Genomic DNA, 21203 nt, shown 5'->3' on the forward strand with positions numbered 1-21203 from the left:
GTTGACAATAGTAGCCTGCCAGATGGCCGACATGTGGGCGGCTTGATCGTTGGCGGCAGGAACATTTGTGAGCAGGAAATCTTGAGGAAAAGCCAAGGGGTTAAGACCATAAACACAAAAAAAGGAGACTTTTCAGAAGAAGAGTGCAAGGCGTTGTTATGTGCAAATTCGGCCCAAGGAAGGAGGTCAGCCCAATCATCCTGACACAGGGATAGGATACATGACATCGGAGGAACTGTTCAAGAGCCTGGTTAACTCTTTCTGCCGCTCCATTAGACTGGGGATGATATGAAGAAGAAAACTGAAGGGAAATATTAAGGGCTTTACAAAGAGACCTCCAAAACTTAGAAATAAATTGGGATCCACGGTCAGAGACAATCTCAGCAGGAAAACCATGGAGACGAAAAATGTGTTTAATGAATAAAGAAGAAAGTTCTGGAGCTGAAGGAAGTTTCCGAAGAGGAATAAAGTGTGCCATCTTACTAAATCAGTCAATCACCACCCAGATGACAGTGTAGCCGGAGGAAGCAGGAAGATCCACGATGAAATCCATTGCCAAATGGGTCCAAGGGCGGGAAGGAACAGGCAAAGGTAAAAGTAGGCCTTTGGGAGGAGAATGTCCAGATTTGGATACAGCACAAGTGGAGCAGGAGGAAACAAAGTCTTTAACATCTTTTCTTAAAGAAGGCCACCAGACGAGACGAGATAAAAGTTCAGTTGTTTTTTTAATTCCAGGATGACCGGCCTGCTTCGAGCTGTGAGATTGGACCAGAATGGAATGACGAAGCTCAGGAGGAACAAAGGCTACGCCTACAGGAGTTTCCACAGGAGCAGAAGCTTGAATGGACAAAAGATGAGAGGCAAGGGAAGGAAACAGGGTGGCAATGATCTTTGTAGGAGGCACAATGGATTCTGGGTCTTCAGAGATGGGGTTTTCGGGGGTAAAACTTCGGGAAAGAGCATCCGCTTTCTTGTTTCTTGAACCAGGACGAAAAGTTAAGATGAAGTTAAAACGTGAGAAGAACAGTGCCCATCTGGCTTGTCGAGGATTGAGGCGCTTAAGGGTCTGGATATACTCTAGGTTTTTGTGGTCGGTGAAGATGGTTACAGGGACCGATGATCCTTCAAGTAAGTGTCTCCACTCTTCTAGAGCAAGTTTGACAGCCAGTAATTCACGGTTCCCTACGTCATAATTTCTTTCGGAGGAGGAAAATTTCTTGGAAAAGAAGGCACACGGATGCAATTTACCATCAGAAGAGGATCTTTGAGATAATATTGCTCCTGCTCCAATATCCGAGGCATCTACTTCGATGAAGAAAGGTTGGAGAGGTTCAGGGTGCCTAAGGATTGGGGCAGATGAAAAGGATTCTTTAAGAGTCTTGAAAGCTTCCAAGGCTAGCGGAGACCAATGCTGAGGTTTACCCCCTTTACGTATAAGAGCAAGGATTGGAGCAATCTTAGACGAAAAACCTTTAATGAACTGTCTATAATAGTTAGCAAAGCCGATGAATCTTTGAACAGCCTTGACACTGGTTGGAAGAGGCCAATCTTGAATTGCCGAAACCTTGGCTGGATCCATCTTGAAGCCTTGTTGGGAAATGATGTATCCTAGGAAAGAAATGGTTGATACTTCAAAGGAACATTTCTCCAACTTGGCAAACGGATGGTTTTTTCGAAGACAGGAAAGAACTTCTTGAACCTGATGACGATGTTCTTGGAGGTTTTTAGAAAAAATAAGAATATCGTCCAAATAAACGACCACATATTGCCCCAACAGATCCCGGAAGATATCATTAACGAATTCTTGAAAGACCGCAGGAGCATTGCAAAGGCCGAAGGGCATGACCAAGTACTGATAATGCCCGTCACGAGTATTGAATGCGGTCTTCCATTCGTCTCCTTCTCTGATCCGGATAAGATTGTAGGCCCCACGCAGATCTAGTTTGGTGAAGAGGCTTGCACCCTTGAGTTGGTCGAACAATTCAGTGATGAGAGGAAGAGGGTAACGATTTTTCACCGTAACTTTGTTTAAACCCCTGTAGTCAATGCAGGGCCGCAAACCGCCGTCTTTTTTTTCCACAAAGAAGAATCCAGCCCCGGCCGGAGAGGAAGATGGACGAATGAACCCCCTTTGGAGGTTTTCCTGGATGTATTCCTTCATAGAAGAAGTTTCAGAAGGGGAAAGCGGGTAGGTGCGGCCCCTAGGAGGCATGGATCCAGGAAGCAGTTCAATAGGACAATCATAGGAACGATGAGGAGGTAAGGTTTCAGCAGACTTCTTGTTGAAAACATCTGAAAAGGCTTGGTAAACTGGAGGTAAAGAAGAATTCGGGGTCACAGAAGAAACTTTAATAAGAGATTTGACAGGCAGACAGTTCTGTTGACAAAAATGACTCCAGCGGGAGATCTGGGCAGAAGACCAATCAATGACTGGATTGTGAATACTCAGCCAGGGCAGACCAAGTACAATGGGAGTTGAAGGGCAGTCAATTAAGAGAAAAGACAGTCTTTCTAGATGCATCGTTCCCACAGTAAAAGAAAGTTCCAGGGTAGACTGTGAAATAATAGCAGAAGATAATGGACGATCATCAATGGCAAGAACTCGCAGGGGAACAGCCAAGGGTTGAAGAGGAATGGAATGTTTCTCGGCAAAATCTTTGTCCATGAAATTCCCTGCTGCACCAGAATCGAGGAAGGCTTGGGAAGAAATCTTTTGGGTTCCAAACCGGATCTGCACAGGAAGAAGGAAACGTAGAGTAGAAGGATGGGGAGAAGGACCAATTCCACCCAGGTAAGTCTCCCCAAACATACCTAGGTGTTGGCGTTTCCCGGCTTCACAGGGCATTCATAGGCGAAGTGGGCCTTTCCCCCACAATAAAGGCAAAGACCAGCAGCCCTTCTCCGAAGCTTCTCCTGTTCGGAAAGGCGAGCCCGTCCTATCTGCATCGGCTCTTCAGCCGCAGGAGAAGGAATTGCAGGAGCCGCAGGAGAAGAAGGAGAGGGTGAAGAAGGAGCCAAACTGGAAAGAAATGGTCTCTGAAAGCGAGGAGCCAGTACTGGTTGAAATCTCTGGAATTTCCTTGCCCGCTCTCGATCAACTTGATGCTCCCTCTGCTGGGTATCCACTTTCACTGCCAAAGCCACGAGATCTTCCCAGAGTGGAGGCATTTCACGGGACACCAGATCGTCCTTAATGCGCATTGCCAGCCCATTATAGAAGGCAGCATGATAGCTTTCGTTGTTCCACGAAGTCTCAGCCACTAGGGTACGGAATTCGATGGCATACTCAGGAACTGTACGAGTGCCTTGCTGTAACTGGAACAAGCGAGCAGAAGCTGAAGCAGAACGACCTGGTGCGTCGAACACCGTGCGAAGGTCACGGATGAAGGCCTTGGCATCGTCAATGACCGGATCCTCCTTCTCCCAGAGGGGAGAAGCCCACTCCAGAGCTTTCCCTTGCAGGCGGGTGATGATATAGCCCACCTTCGCTCGCTCCGAGACAAACTGACCTGGAAGCAGGGTGAACTGGATCTCACACTGATTGATGAAACCACGGCATGATTCCCGATCACCGCTGTACAGAGGAGGTGCAGGGATGCGAGGTTCGGAAATCTGGAGTGGAGTAGCTGGGACCGGTGGACGAACTGGTGCCACTGGAGACAAGGCAGACAATTTCTCCAGGATTGCTTCTAGAGCCTGGCCGAAGTGGGTTTGCTGGGCTTCGTAGGTCTGCATGCGAGAAGCCAAACCACAAACGGCTCTGCCGACATCTGTAGGAACATGAGGCTCCTCAGTAGGGTCCATGGCCCAATTATAATGTAAGGCCCGAGGGCCCCGAGGTAGTAAGGACCAAGGAGGAGGTAACAAAGTCCGAGTTCGCAGTACAGAAGGAGTAGGCAGTAGAATAGTCGTAATCAGGCAGTAGAATCAGTTCAGGCAGACGAGGTTCAAAGACGAGAGTTCAGGCAAGGTCGGTACACAAGATAAACAACGATAAACACACCCAGGAATCAGCAAGCGAAAACCTATAATTGGGCATTGATGAGAGTCTGAAGCTGCTTTAAATAGGCCTGGGTTTGGCGCCAATTTGGACGCACTGACGTCATGACGCGGACGCTGACGCACTGACGCCAGCCCGGCGCCCATTCCGACGCCGGCGACCAATCCGAGGGCGAAAAGACAATCGGTTTCCATTACAATTCCTGCCTGGACTTTGACCCCGATTTTGCCTTAACCCTTGCCTGTACTCTGAACCGGAACTTTGTCCCTAAATGCTTCCTCCTTGGTCCTGACTCCCCCGCTGGGAGCCAATAGGCCCCCTGACATTATACTTGGGCCATGGACCTCAGTGAGGAAGCTACGCCTGATGTCGGACGAGCACTTCGGCGTCCCACATGAAAGATTATGAAGCTCAGCAGTTCCGCATTGGGCAAGTACTCGATACTCTCCTCTCTCGTATGCCTCCAGTGTATCCAGTTGCTGGCAATCCTCCCACAGTTGCTGTTCCTCCTGCTGCCTCGCCAGCTGGGGAGCAGCACATCCCACCTCCGCCTCGTTAAAATGGGGATCCACGCGCCTGCAGAGGTTTTGCTACGCAGTGCCAGATCCAATACGAGCACTACCCCAGTGAACGTGCCAAGGTGGGATATGTGATGTCTCGTTTAGAGGGCAAACCGGTGGGCAACATCTCTCTGGGAGAAGAATTCTCCATTGACCTTTGATGTCAAAGCATTCCTACAAGCTTTTCGCACTGTGTTTGATGCCCCAGGACGGGTCACTAATGCCTCTTCTCGGCTCCTGCAACTCCGACAGGGAAATCGCAGTGCTAGTGATTACGCTATTGACTTTAGAACTTTAATGGCTGAGACCTCCTGGAATGAAGAGGCATACAAGGCTGTATTCTACCAAGGGTTGTCAATGAGACTGAAAGATGACCTGGTTTCCAGGGAACTTCCTGATTCTCTGGAGGATTTAATTGCTCTTACTGTTAAAGTGGATACTCGTCTTAGAGAGCACCAAGTTGATGAGGAGTGCAGTAAGAGATTCCAGCCTACACTGGCCCCACGCTTTCAAAGACCTCTGTTGCCTGCACCGTCCCAGCAGTCTTCCACTACTCCTCCGGAGGAGCCAATGCAAGTCGGAAGAGCTTGTCTCTCCGAGCAAGAAAGACTCTGTAGATGGATGGCTGGTCTATGTCTGTACTGTGGTGGACAATCTCAGTTTGCCAATACCTGTCCTGTGAAGCCTAAGCGTTCTATCCCCCAAGGTAAATCCAGGGTGACGCATGTAAGGGGCGTTACTTCTCAATCTCAAGAGAACTCTCACAGGTTTCTTCTGCCTTTACAGATTCGTTTGGCCACTAAGACGATTATCGGCTCTGCTTTCATCGACTCTGGGGCTGCCGGGAATTTTATGGACGCTCTCTTTGCCAAGTATATGGATGTTCCCTTATATCCATTGTCTACTCCCCTTCGGGTCACTGCTATTGACAACAAGCCTCTAACGTTCGAGTTTATCTGCATGACGATCGGGGAGTTACCTGTGCAGGTACATAAAGAAAAGTTATCGTTCCTGATTATTTCCTGCCCTTCTGTTCCTGTCGTCTTGGGTCTTCCCTGGCTGCGCTTGCATAACCCCACCATTGATTGGTCCATTCTGTTAACAGCACTGTCTTCCTGCTAAACCCCTCCAGAGGGTGAATATCTCTACGACAGATTTGAAGATGCTGCCCTCCTTCTACAAGGAATTCTCTGATGTCTTCTGTAAAAAGTCTGCAGAGTTCCTTCCCCCTCATCGACACTATGACTGACCAGTTGATTTCCTTCCGGGAACCATTCCCCCTAGAGGTCGCACTTATCCACGCTCCCCAGCAGAGACTACCGCCATGAAAGACTATATCCAAGAAAATCTCCAGCGGGGGTTTATTCGTCCCTCTACCTCTCCCGCAGGGGCTGGTTTCTTCTTTGTGGAGAAGAAGGATGGTGGTCTACGTCCCTGTATAGATTACCGAGGACTTAATAAAATTACTGTTAAGAATCGGTACCCCTTGCCTCTGATTACAGAACTTTTTGACCAACTGAAAGGGGCTAAGATCTTCACTAAGTTGGATCTATGCGGGGCCTACAACCTCATCCGCATTCGTGAGGGTGACTAATGGAAGACGGCCTTCAACACTCGAGATGGGCACTATGAATATCTTGTGACGCTCTTTGGCCTCTGTAATGCCCCCGCCGTCTTCCAGGAATTTGTGAACGACATCTTCCGGGTTCTCTTGGGAAAATCTGTGGTTGTGTACCTAGATGACATCCTGATCTTCCTGATCAAGGACCTAGAAAGCCATCGCTCCCGGGTAAAGGAAGTACTCTCTTGTCTGAGGAAGAACTCTCTCTTTGCCAAGCTGGAGAAATGTTTTTTTGAAGTGTCCAAGATCCCTTTTCTGGGCTACATAATCTCTTCAGAGGGTTTCCAGATCGATCCCGTAAAAGTGTCCGCAATTCAGGAGTGGCCTCTTCCATTGGGTACCAAGGCTATTCAGAGATTCATTGGATTCGCCAATTATTATCGACAGTTTATTAAGAGGTTCTCCTCTCGCATTGCACCTATCCTTGCCCTCATCCTGAAAGGGGGTAAGCCCAACTCGTGGCCCCTGTCAGTCCCTGAAAGATGCTTTCACTTCTGCCTCAGTCCTCCGTCATCCAGATCTGGAGTTACCCTTTTTCATTGAGGTGGATGCTTCTGAAGTCGGAGCTGGCGCTATTCTGTCCCAAAGACATCCTGCCGATGGAGAACTACACCCTTGTGCTTATTTCGCCAAAAAGTTCTCTCCTGCAGAGTAGAATTACGATGTGGGGAATTGTGAACTCTTGGCTGTCAAGCTTGCTCTCAAGGAGTGGCGTCAACACCTTGAAGGTTCTTCGATTCCAGTCACGATCTATACTGACCATAAGAACTTAGAGTTCATACAATCTCTCAAGAGATTGAATCCCCGACAGGCAAGATGGGCTCTCTTCCTTTCTCACTTCAACTTTGTCCTGATTTAAGCTGATGCTCTATCCTGAAGTTTCACTCCGGTGGATCGTTTTCCTGAGAGGCAAGAACCAATTATTCCTCTTGCCAAGTTTATTGCATCTCTGTTTCCTCAATTTGCTGAGCAAATCTTGGCTGGCCAGTCTTCTGCTCCTCCTGATACTCCCATTCGGATGGCATTTGTGCTCTATGAGCTTCGCCTGCCCATGTTACAACAGACTCATTGTTCCAGGCAAGCTGGACATCCTGGTCCTGAAAAGACTCTTGAGTTGTTACGACATTTAATCTGGTGGCCGACTATCCATAAAGACATCAAAGACTTTGTTGCTGTCTGTACCATTTGTGCCACTTCCAAGGCTAGCCATACTCGCCCTAGCGGGTTATTGCAACCTTTACCCATTCCCTCTCGTCCATGGACTCACTTAGCAATGGACTTTATTGTACAGTTACCACCCTCAAGAGGGAACACTGTGATCTGGGAGGTTACTGACCGCTTTAGCAAAATGGCCCATTTCTTTCCCCTGCAAAAACTTCCCTCCACGGTGAAACTGTCCCAGCTCTTCATCCAGTATATTTTCCGGCTACATGGCTTTCCAACGGAAATAGTCTCTGACAGAGGATCCCAGTTTGTATCCAGGTTCTGGTGCTCCTTATGCAAAGCTTTGGGTATCTCTCTCCAATTCTCTTCTGCCTATCACCCTCAAACGAATGGGGCAGTGGAACGAGTGAACCAAGCTCTTGAGCAATTCCGAAGGAATCATGTCTCCCTCTGTCAAGATGATTGGTCCGACCTCCTCCCGTGAGCGGAATTCGCTCATAACAATGCTAGTCACAATTCCACTGGAAGACCTCCTTTCCTGTCGGTGTATGGTCAGCATCCGCAAGCATTCCCACAGGACATTCTACTATCTGATGTCCCAGCCGCTGATGATCACGCGGCCCATATGTCTGCTATTTGGGCTGCAACCAAATCTAATCTTGAAAAAAGTGCTCTAGTGCATAAGACTTTTGTGGACCGCAGAAGGAGATCCTCTCCACCATATACATAGTAACATAGTAACATAGTAAGTAAGGTTGAAAAAAGACACATGCCCATCGAGTTCAACCTTTTTTTTTTTTTTTTATTAACTACCTATCTGCCAGTTGATCCAGAGGAAGGCAAAAAACCCATCTGAAGCCTCTCCAATTTGCCTTAGAGGGGGAAAAATTCCTTCCTGACTCCAAAATGGCAATCGGACTAGTCCCTGGAATAACTTGGACTATGAGCTATTTCCCATAACCCTGTATTCCCTTACTTGCTAAAAAGCCATCCAACCCCTTCTTAAAGCTATCTAATGTATCAGCCTGTACAACTGATTCAGGGAGAGAATTCCACATCTTCACAGCTCTCACTGTAAAAAACCCCTTCCGAATATTTAGGCGGAACCTCTTTTCTTCTAATCGGAATGGGTGACCTCGTGTCAGCTGGAAGGACCTACTGGTAAATAAAACATTAGAGAGATTATTAAATGATCCCCTTATATATTTATACATAGTTATCATATCACCACTTTAGTGCATCTTCTCCAGCTTGAACATCCCCAATTAGGTCAGTCTTTCCTCATAGCTAAGATTTCCCATACCTTTTACCAGCTTAGTTGCCCTTCTCTGTACCCTCTCTAATACAATAATGTTCTGTTTGAGTGATGGAGACCAAAACTGTACGGCATATTCTAGATGGGGCCTTACCAGTGCTCTATACAGTGTAAGAATGCCCCCTTCCTGCCTTGAATCAATGCCCCTTTTAATATAGCTCAAGATCTTATTTGCCCTTGATGCTGCTGACTGACATTGCTTGCTAAAGCCAAGTTTATCATCTACAAGGAATCCAAGGTACTTTTCCATAATGGATTTGCCTAGTGCAGTCCCATTAAGGGCATAAGTGGCTTGGATATTTTTACATCTCAGGTGCATGACTTTACATTTATCAACATTGAATCTAATTTGCCACTTAGCTGACCAGATTTCCAGTTTGTCAAGATCGTGTTGCAAGGATGCTGCATCCTGGGTGGAATTAATTGGGCTGGACAGTTTTGTGTCATCTGTGTTAAATAAAAGTGGACCCAATGCCGAGCCATGAGGGACCCCACTAAGAACCTTACTCCAAGTAGAGAATGTACCATTAACAACCACCCTCTGTACCCGATCCTGTAGCCAGTTTCCTATTTATGTGCAAACGACTTCATTAAGCCCAATAGACCTTAGTTTATAAACAGTCGTTTGTTGATTGCATAGGGGTTCAAACTGATTTTTATGGCAGGTACATAGTACTGCATTGTAAGATTGCCAATCAACTGTTAACACAGTGAGCGGTGTTGAGGAGGTTTGGCTGTGGCCCAGGTGTCCTCAAATGGGTGCAATTGTTATATCTTAAGCCCATTGCATGCATTAAAGTCAACGGTAGCCTATCCTCCCCCTTCCCTCTCTCCAGGGGTACCAGGCAAGGCTGCCCATTACCCCCTCTGCCGTTTGCAGTAGCTATTGAGCCCCTGGCCACTTACTTCCGACAGGCTCCGGCAGTGGTGGAATTTGAGTATGGCGCACTGGAGGATAAACTTGCACTCTATGCAGATGACTTGCTCCTTTTCCTGGAGAATCCGAGGTCCTCCTTGCAAGAGGCCGTCACAATTATTGAGAGATTTGGTACTTACTCTGGACTCGCTGTAAATAAGTCCAAGTCTGTAATATTTCCCATTGACCACATGCCTGTCCACCCACCTTTCACCCAGGGGCTTAAATGGGTTACCAAGTTCAAATACCTGGGCATTATCATCTCCCTAGACTTTGACTCATATATCCCAGATAACCTTGACCCAATCATTGACCAATTTAGGAATGCTACCACTGTCCATCACCCTCTGGGGCAGAATCAATCTGTACAAAATGATCTACCTGCCTAAATTATTGTACAAATTGCATAACTCCCCAGTGTGGATCTCTGAGTGCCACTTCCGTAAGGTGAACTCCATCCTACTCCCCTTCTGTGGGCTAACAAGTCCCCACGCATAACCTGGACATCCCTGCCTGATAAAGGTGGTTTGGCCCTACCCAACCTACGCTTCTATTTTCTGGCTAGCCAACTCCACCACATACATAGCTGGTTTCATAGTGATTGCTACTCCTGGCTGGGCTCCTTAGACTTAATTAAGAACATGCCATACAGGTGGACTACCCAACCACCATGTCCGTGCCATTTAGATCATGGAAGATTGTATGTACTTACTGTATAATGGTCACATGCCGTCTATAATTTCCCCCTTGCCACTTTGGAGGAACTCTAATTTACCCCATCTGAAATCCCTGCAAGATTTTGCTTACTGGCCAGTAAGGGGTCTCAAATTTCCCAATCATCGACAACTTAAGATAGAACTTAATGAGCCAAAATTACAGCTCTATAGATACCTCCAATTCTGCCACGCCTTTAAAGCCCAGCTCTCCACCTTGGAGGTGGCATACAACACCGCTCCAATGGAGCTAATATTGCATGACCCAATGCGGGCAAAGCTGACATCCAGATTTTACCAGGTACTCATCGGTGCAATGCCACTACCATTTGCCAGAGTCTAGAGGCGCTGGCAACAGGCAATCCCAGCCCTCAGAGAGGAGCTGTGGGAGGAGGTCACTGACTCGCTCTGTGGAGATCTCATTTCTCTGTGGAATATGTTAATACAGTTCAAATTTGTCCACCAGTTGTATATCCCCCCAATAAAGCTTCAAAAAATGTGAAGAGTGTCAAAACCCAGGTGCCAGAGATGCCAGAGGCAATGCCCCCCAATATATAGCCTCTGGAGGGAAGTGATGAGATACTTGGCCGGAAATAACATGCACTCTCCAGAGACCTGCCTGCTGGGCCTGGTGCAGGAGCTAAAAAAACTGGTGGTAATGAACTGGATGCGTACCACCACTCCCACTTTTACCCAATGGGTGAACCTAATCAACAAAATCCTCCCTTCTATAAAACTTACTTACATGGCTCGGGGATGCCCAGACAAATTTGAACAAATATGGAGCCCATGGTTAGATGTAAATCTGATAGAGCTCCCTGATGCATTATATATATATAGAGTACAGAGAGTACAGGCACATTTAAAGCAATTTCAGGAGAACCAAACAAGGAAAACACTTTGACTTTTGTTTCTAATTTTTCGCCTGTAAGCAAACACATCTGTACAGCTATCAGAAAGAATTGGCCTATATTACAATTAGATAATAACTTACCTTTTACCAAAGTGAAACCGCCGAGGTGTGCCTATCGTAAAGGTCGAGCTCTACGTGATATACTGATGGTTACAGATTTACACATTATGCGGACAACAACTCTGCCACAGCCTTGGCTGAAATTCAATAAGATGGGATGTTTCAGGTGCAGTGGATGTATTACATGCGGGTTTCTTCTAACTGGATCTCACTTTGCCCATCCACACAGCGGCAGGAGATTTGAAATACGACATAGATTAACCTGTCTTTCTGAATATGTGGTATATTGCATCATCTGCCCCTGCGGTTTGTATTATATTGGGAAATGTACCACAACTATTCGGATCCGCATGAACAACCACAGATCCACCATACGCACTGCTCTTATTTCTGGTAAAGCGGACACCCCACTTGCGAGACATTGTGCAAGTTTTGGGCACTCGCTCCCCTCTATTCGATGCATACTAATTGATCATGTCCCTCCACTTAAATGTGGAGGTGACAGGGGGAGATTATTACTTCAAAGAGAGGCCAAGTGGATTCGGACTTTGGACACAGTGGCTCCGAGGGGCCTCAACGAGATGTATTCACTGGCCTGCTTTGTATAAAAATAATACTTGTCCGTCCGTTCTTTTTTCAGATTTTCAGATTTTTTTCAGATTTTTTTTAATTTTAATCAGTACTACACTCCCTTGGGAATGGGGGTAGTACGAATTTTTTCCTGATTCACTTTGGGATATAGGTAGGGGAATGTTCTACACGACAAGTGAGCAATGGGATTGGTGATACATCAGTATACTGTTTTTGAAATTTTGACATCTATATACATTGCACGTTAAAACTGGGTCTCAAGGAGTCGAATAAACAATATTAACAACATAGGCACTAATTAAATAATGGTTTAATATGCTCCTTTGACAGTTGAATGTCTGGGATATATATAGGCAGCATAATTTTACTTGAATGGTGCAGTTCGATATAGTGGTTGTGACTTGTAGATGCAACAACAATGAATAAGTAGCCCTAGCATCTTGATATTTAACAATTACGGAACCGTGGGTATATACATGGATATGAATAGGTCATCAGGCTAGTAGATTTTTACCAGGCTTGGGAGGTGGTGCTATTAATTGAGTAAGAATACACCATTAAATGTTGCTACTCTCGGCCTACTAACCCTTTTTATAAATTTTCCATGACTGGAGTTTTATTACATGGACATCCTTGAGAATCCTGTTTGGCAATTTGTTATTTGCACATTTTTTACATGTCTCTAAAAGAGTTGATGGTTCACTATGTTTAATGCTTTTTAATGCGGTTTATCCTTTTTCATTATTTTTTACACATTTTTAAATATTACCTTTTATTCATGTATTCTGATTTTTGATTGTGACTATTGTAATTGATGCTGACACGTTAATGCAGAACACACTCACTGGCATGAATATTTAATTAACACTGTTCACTGATTGGTTGATGCTTGTATTTATTGATCATGTGATGACTTCTGTGTGCATCCTGACGACGGTTCAGAGGGAACCGAAACGCGTTGATGTGGGGTAGATTGTAACACTCCAATAAAAAGCCTTTTTTCACTACACCCGTGAGTGCTCTTAACTGTATCTTTATGCTCCCTTTTGAAGAAGCACCCGGGATTAGATTGATTAATGGTGAGTGCCGGTTCAACAAATTGACTATATATATAATATATATAATGGCTCAAAAGAAAACGTAAAAACAATAATAAAGTGTGTGAAATATACAAAAAACAGTTTGCAAACACAAAATGTGACAGAAAACAACATCGCATGTACAGAAACTGAGGAGTAGTCAGTAAAACTGCAATAATGTACAATGTTGACAAAACAATCATAGTGACATGTAATAATGTATACAGAGTAAAGATTAGAACTTCCTGTTCAAGTGAACTCTTTCTAGAAGTACTGATTAGTAGTGCAATGTATCAATCTTAGTACATAAACAGATCCTAAAATGTGCAGCCGCTAAATAGAGCTGATATGCGGCAGCATGTAAAGCTATTATATATGGTATATATGAAGGCGATTAGTAACATGATTACCTAAGGTTTTGCACATAGCCTTCACAATGCATCAATATGGGCAAAAGCACAGAAGGCATAAAAAAATGAACTCACATTTTTGTCTATTTGTGTGACATTAACAATTGAGCCAGACAGCTTTCAAATGTAAAAAGACAATGAATTCAACATCACCTTTGTTTAATAAAATACTGTTAATAAAATAAATGTACAGATTTAGAATCATCATTTCTTTAAAGCACATTAGGTTCTTTAGTTACGCCTAGCCCTTGAGAGACCTCTCTGATCCTACTGGATGGAGAAATGTACTTTTCCTTGTATTCCCTTAGGAAATGCCTGTTGAAATGCAACTTCCCTGTAACATAATAATAATATATTAAAGAATGATTTCATGCTATGTATTTATGCTTTTTTTCAGGAAAAGGCAGCTCAAGCATCTCATCTGACTTGAGTTCAAGTACAGATCACACACCTACCAAAGCCCTGAAAAATGTGGCTACCAGTGAAGGTACACATCTGCTTCTCATGATTATATGTTTTTGCCAGCCTCTGAAGTTGTGCCTTGCTGTCTGCATTGTCAAATCAATGCTATTGCTTATATATCAATCAATGTATAAAACACTTTGTGGAAAAAAGTATGGAGTTTAGACAATATCTGACTCCTTATGGCCTTCTTCAAAGTAGCTATCTAATCTATACTGGTAGACATTTTGTATCTGCCTAACTTTTTTCCACAATTTATCATTTTGGATGTGAAAAATATTTAGAACTTAGTTATAGGGATACATTTTATGGTATGAAAGTGTTATATTCAATAGCTTACGGTTAACAACTTAACAACATACTTCAGCAGCAGCTGGACCACTTGGTACATAGGTCTAGTTGCTGGAGGAAGTGCAGATACTCTGTTTGTCTACAAAGAAATGAAAAAAAGAAATGAGATATACACCAACAGATCTCAGTTGCAATTATCCAGCTCATTAAGCATTGTCAAATGAGGGCACAGAGACACCCATATTTAGGAGAAAGATACATTGGCTTGCATCAATTAAGAGAGTATTACAGTAGAGGGTATTCTCAGTTTATTTTGGGGTTTAAAGAAATCTGTAGGCACAAGACTATCAATATTTATTTGAGTTTAGATCTGATAAATTATTTTGCTATACTATGTATGCAAGATTGAAATGGTCTTCATAGTGCATTAGATGCCCCTTGACAATTTGCTATCTAGTTTCCTTTAAACTGAGCAACTGCGGGTTGTTTCAAAAGCAAACAAGAATACTTGGGGTTGATCTTCTCTGCTGTAGAAGCATAGGGCAATTACAAGTACATGGCAGCTCTGTTCATATCAGTTTGTTGGATTTGTATTATATTTGCCATCCCTTACAATGTTTGCAAGCTTTCAGATACTCCACTTTGGCTATGACCTATAATTCTCTGTAAGGGGGGGAGGTTTGAATTGCCCCATAATGGAAATTCAGGGGACAGCATGGGGTGCTCAGGAAGCACAGACAAAGAATCAAACCGTATACTCCAGGGGTTACAATTAGAAAATGAGTGGTTGTTAGGACCAATGGCCTTTAATAGTGGATATATTTTGGTGATTCTAGGGACCTAATATTGTGGAACAGTTTAGGTTAATATGGTCGGGTCAAAATGTTTAAGTGCTAGTCTGGGAGAGACAGTTCATCCCCATCTCAGAGACTGAAACTTTAAATTTGTACCTGTGTGTTCTAGGACTAGTTTTACCTGAAGATCTTTTATCTCTGCCAGTGCTGTATACTGCCTGTGGGTGGGGTCTCAAACAAGCAAGGGGTATTGCTGTGTCAAGATTTCACCAGTATTTAATTTTTATAACTTCTCTTTCTGTTCTTAATAGTAAAAGAACCATAGAGAGCAATGGTGTTATAATTATTGTTATATATATGCAGCATAAGATTTTTTTGTTATCACTAGTGTAAGTATAAAGGATTAATCAAAGGTGACACAGACAGAAGGAATGAGAGGACCCTGCCAACAGCCTAGCAGTTTGTAAACTCAGTTTTCCTATACTGCATCAAAGAATTTTACATAAAGACTAAACAATTTCAGATAAAATCTCAAGTATACTCTAGAGGACATTGTATAATAAGAAAAGGAAACATAAGCTTTCTTGAATGCATTTTGCAGGGCTATTGAATGGGTTAATAATTTCCCTTATGGAGTGCTTATGACGTTATGCAGTCCCTCAAATCCTCGTTATTGGTTGCTGTAAGGGAAAAAGAGTGGTTACATGTGTGTATTCTCTGTGGACATTAGAAATCGCAGGCTAAAATACTTGATGGATCAAGTTCATGAATGTCTAACTTTATTCAGGTTCTGCTCTTAAAACACCAATATTCACAAATTTTCCAGCAAAACAGTGTTTAGTACAGGAAAATACTTATGTGGCATAGTACAGTATACTGTATATCTGCACAGGTTTTGAAAAAATCTAAAAAGCAACTTTCCTGCTATGGAAAGTTACATTTCAACCACATTTGGCTAGCCATGCAGTCCAGATGAGGTCAACACTCACAATCACAATAGGAGGCTTGTAGAAAGTGATTAAGAGGATTGTTACCAGCATAATACCATAGATAATGCCAGCTCAAGCAAGGCTAAACTGCAAGATAAGTGAGTAACACTTTTATAGACACTAGGGGGCACATTTATCAAGGGTCGAATATCGAGGGTTAATAAACCCTCGAATTCGACCCTAGAATTTAAATTCTTCAAATTCAATTATCGAATTCGAATGATTTAGTGCAAATTCTTAGTTCGATCGAACGATTCGAACGATTTTAATCGATCAAAAAAAGGTTAGAAAAGTGATGGGCTAACATTGTACCTCGGTAGGTTTAAACTGCTGAAGTATCTAGTCGAAGTATTTTTTAAAGAGACATTACTCCGACTATCGAATGGTCGAATAGTCGAACGATTTTAAGTTGGAATCATTCGAATCAAAGTCAAAGGTCATAGTAGCCTATTCGATGGTCGAAGTACCTAAAAAAAAACCTCAGAAATTCTACGTTTTTTTTCATTCGAATCCTTCACTTGAGCTTAGTAAATATGCCCCTAGGTAAAAGTAAAATAAGAATAACTATACATACACCTACAAATGTTTCTATTAGGCAAATACAAAGGCTAAAATGGACATACAGTGACATGACGTGTTTTTGAGTAATAGTCGTGGGAATCAAGCCAACAAGTGTTTTTCCCAGTCAACTGACTTACAAATATTATAGGGACAGTTAGAGGCATTATGCCACAGGTAATGGCGATTAAAACACCACATACAAACAATATATGGACAGTTAGAGGCATTATGCTACAGGTAATGGCGATTAAAACACCACTTTGTAATTCTTCTTACTTGGTGATACAAGGGGTCATTTACAACCACAAATGCAATTTGATAAAAAAAGTGATGCAATTTTGAGAGCAATCAATGCATTTTTCAATGCAAATAGGAATGGGAGGCAGGGAGGACTGATTGGTACAGAAGTTCAGAGAGCATAAAGCAACTGACTGTGGGAGCACCACTGTGCTTGCAGTCATTAATAATGACCATTATAATCTGGGCAATATCTGAAAGCTTTTTTGCAAAGTACAAATTTTTCCCCCATCCAGAATGTGATTACTTTTAGCCTGCACCACTTGTGGGTGGAACGATTTTTAGGGGATAGGTGCCCTAAGGGATAATTAGCTAACAAACAGTCAATCTGGACTAATGAATTATGAATTTCCAACCTGCACACACTCTATCGGATTTTTAGGGGATAGGTGCCCTAAGGGATAATTAGCTAACAAACAGTCAATCTGTACTAATGAATTATGAATTTCCAACCTGCACACACTCTATCTGGCCCGTTCTCAACCTCCTCCCAACCCAACAGGAGTTTGAAAAGAGACTTGAATACCCAAGCCCTTCCTGCCCAATCAGTTCTTTGTTCTGCAAGTGGCAATGGTCACTTGCACCCAGAGTTTGCCCTATTCTTTTTTGGCATAATCCACAAGTTGCGGGCTGGCTCACACGTCATTATTATGCATAAATGTTATGAAAGTTGAAAAAGTTATACACACACAAAGCACGGGTGCTTTGTTGTTGGCAGCTTTCACTTTGGTTTCTGATTCATGGCATCTATGTTAAAGTAGGGATGCACCGAATCCACTATTTTAGGATTTGGAAAGAAAGATTGGCCGAATACCAAACCAAATCGGACCCTTAATTTGCATATGTAAATTAGGAAAAGGAGGAGGATAGAAAACTGCAAGCACATCGCATGGTTAAAAAAAATTTGACTTCCTTGTTTGTGTGACAAAAAGTTACATGGTTTTTTTTGGATTCGGTTCAGCCAGGCACTTGGATTTGGCCAAATCCTGCTGAAAAAGACAGAATCTTGGCCAAATGGTAGGAACAATTGTTTTCATTGTTCCTATCTTTCCATCAAAACCCTTTATTTTAGATTCATTCATTAGCCACATGAATGCAATAAAACTGTAGGTCAGTCATGCTGACAGGTCACGTTATACAGTAATCTTAAAGCAATGCTGTATAAATATTGGGAGGGAATAGTGCAGAGAGGCAAAATTATGTTGGTTCTCAAGTGACTATTAGTTCATATTTAACGTCTGCTCCTATAAATTCTTTCAAATCTACATCCTTTCCTTTAAATTCTGGCAGAATACTGCCAAGTACTAAATATGGCCTCCTCGGACATTATATTGTTGCTGCTGTACATATGGTACAAGCCAGGGGTTTCAATATTCATAATGATTGTTCACTCAGTTACAGACTGTATGTGAGGTATTTTATATGCCTGGGGCAGTCTGAACCAGAAGGGTAGTTAATTAACTTGTGTGAATGTAGAGCAGAGGGTCCACCAACTTGAGCACTCGTATATTAGAAGGAAAGCTGCGCTAAACAGTTAATTTGGCTGGTCATTTGAGGTATTTGTATTTCTCATACTTAAAATATATGGAGAGCTGGATCTATGATCGGGGGGTATTTTAATATCTGTTAAAATCTTAGTGTCTGTGTTTTGGGAACCTAGATGCTTGGAAGGCCTACCATAATATTCATTCAGCAAAAATCATGATACTGTCATGGGGAAATTTTTTTTTATCAAAATGAATCAGTTAATAGTGCTGCTCCAGCAATTCTGCACTGAAATCCATTTCTCAAAAGAGAAACAGATTTTTTTATATTCAATTTTGAAATCTGACATGGGGCTAGACATATTGTCAATTTCCCAGCTGCCCCAAGTCATGTGACTTGTGCTCTGATAAACTTCAATCACTCTTTACTGCTGTACTGCAAGCTAGAGTGAGCAGCCAAACAAAAGAACAATGGGAAGGTAACCAGATAGCAGCTGCCTAACACAAGATAACAGCCTGGTAGATCTAAGAACAGCACTCAATAGTCAGGCTAGGGCCACATGGGAAGTTTCAGGGAGAATGGTCGCCTGGCAATTAATCACCACGTCTTTGAGGCGACTAATCTCCCTGAATGGCTTGCTGGTATCTCGCACCCGCTAGCGCTAAAGTCGCCTGCGCCTATTCACATGCGGCGATACGTTTTTCAAAGTCGCTCGAAATTGCCTCACGAGGCACAGGCGACTTTAGTGCTAGCGGGTGCAAGATACCAGCAAGCCATTCAGGGAGATTAAGTTTCTAATACAGTTAGTTAGCCAAAAACTTAATGGATAAAGACTGGGGTGACTGGATGTCTCACATAGAACAGAACACTACTTCAGCTTTGCAGCTCACTTGGTTTCCACTGATTGGTTACCAGGCAGTAACCAATCAGTGACTTGAGGGGGGGCCACATGGGTCATAACTGTTGCCTTTGAATCTGACTTGCATGCTGAGGATCAATTGCAAACTCACTGAACAGTTATGTCCCATGTGGTCGCTGACTGACTCTGAGTTAGAGAGTTTAAAAGCAGGAAGTTGTGTTCTGTTAGACATCAAGTCACTCCAGCCTTTATACATTACATTTTTGGCTAACTATGTTAGAAACATTTATAGTTTTGCACATATCTATTTACCCAGCTTTTATTTGTACACTAAACTGTTCCTTTAACTTAGGGGCAGATTTATCAAAGGTCGAAGTGAATTTTCAATGAAAAAAATTTGAATTTCAAGCTATGTTTTTTTGTGTACTAATTCGATTTGAAAAAAATTTGAAAATTAAAATATCGAAATTTATTATGTTATGTCTCTTTAAAAAATTGACTTCGGCCATTTGCCATCTAAAACCTGCCGAATTGCTGTTTTAGCCTATGGGGGACCTCCTAGAACCTATTTGGAGTCAATTGGTGAAAAATCTAAGTTTTTTTGGGGAAAAACTTTGAATCAAATTCGATCGAATGCGTTATTCCTTCGATTCGTGCGATTCGAATTTGGACGAATATGGACCTATTCGATCGAAAAATGACCTATTCGACCAAACAAAAACTTAGACTTAATTTCACTTAGTCTTTTTGAATTCGAATTTCAACCTTTTTTTTTTTAATTCGAAATTCGACCCTTGATAAATATGACCCTTGATGTTTTGCCAAATCTTGTAACAGTCACTCTCTGGACAAACTTTTTATGTTATATACTCCACCTGAATTTATCCTCATATACAAACTGGATTAATGGTTATTATATCTTTTTTTTTTTTAAAGTTTCTTTTATTCAGCAAAAGGCAAAGTGACATATCAATACACATCAAACAGACACGTGTGATCAAATATATACAATCCACACCATAGAAGTCAGCAGGCATTACAATAAGACAGTATGGTCATCAAGGACAGGTTTAAAAACAAAGCAATCACTGAACATTAGGGTTAGGATATACCTCAAGCCATCTCTCCCAGATCTTCTCAAATTTAGTTGAGGAGCCACGCGCTTCATAAGTGAGTTTAATAAGTGGTAAGGTGTGGTTAACCAAGGCAACCCAATATTGGACTGAGGGAGGTGCAGGCTGAAGCCAATGAAGTATGATGGCCTTTTTAGCATAAAACAGCAAAGTACGGTATAAAATTTTAACGTGATTCTGTGGAACCATATCTCCCACTACACCCAAAAGACAGGCTTCAGGAGAGAGGACCTGAGGCAGCTCCAAGTCATCACTCATACATTTAACCACCGCACGCCAAAATCGAGCAATCTTGGGGCAGGACCACAAAATGTGTAAGAAATCTGCGGATGGGTCTTGGCATCTGGGACATGCTGGAGATTTGTCGGGGAATATATAATGCAATCTGAGGGGTGAAAAGTAATAGAGGTGGAGAACTTTAAAATTAATTAACCTATCCCTAGTAGAAATAAGGAAACCATAGCTAGAAGCGGTGGCTTCCTCCAAAATATCATCATCAATCACTGGTAGTATTGATTGCCATTTACGACGGGCAGAGTCAAATGGAGAAGGTCCTAAGTCTTGCAAAGCTCTGTATAAGTGAGTAACTAGCTGTCTCGTACTCTCCACTCTAAGAATATCTTCAAACCGAAAAGTATGATAAGTAATTGGACCCGGACCAAACTGGGCTTTGCAAGCATGTTGCAATTGCAGAAATCGGAACACATTCAAACTCATAGGAGCCACAGAATCTTGCAGCTGCTGAAATGTTGGAAATGACCCATGTTGTAGCAGGTCTCCAAGAGTTTTAATGTTACGAATGGGCCAATATATAAAATCAGGCAGATGCCGAAGGTGGGGAAGATGGGAATTGCCCCACAGAGGGGTGTATGGAGTAAGCAAGGGATTCGACAGGCGCTGCAACCTCCTTGCAGTCTGCCAGGCATCATAGGGGGCCCTCAATACAGGAGGCAAAATAGCAGAGTCCTTTAACTTCCTTTTAGGGCAATG

General features: G+C 42.9%; 1 protein-coding gene across 1 annotated transcript in view; it reads left to right on the forward strand.

Moving 5' to 3' along the window:
- Nucleotides 1–21203, forward strand: part of fbxl7.L (F-box and leucine-rich repeat protein 7 L homeolog) — a 326638-nt gene that overhangs the window by 119574 nt on the left and 185861 nt on the right. Inside the window, exon 2 of the mRNA XM_018267692.2 lies at nt 13740–13829. Coding sequence (XP_018123181.2) covers nt 13740–13829 — 90 coding nt within the window. The remainder of the gene's footprint in view (nt 1–13739; nt 13830–21203) is intronic.

The sequence above is a fragment of the Xenopus laevis genome, chromosome 6L (assembly GCF_017654675.1).
Source record: "Xenopus laevis strain J_2021 chromosome 6L, Xenopus_laevis_v10.1, whole genome shotgun sequence".
Classification (NCBI taxonomy): domain Eukaryota; kingdom Metazoa; phylum Chordata; class Amphibia; order Anura; family Pipidae; genus Xenopus; species Xenopus laevis.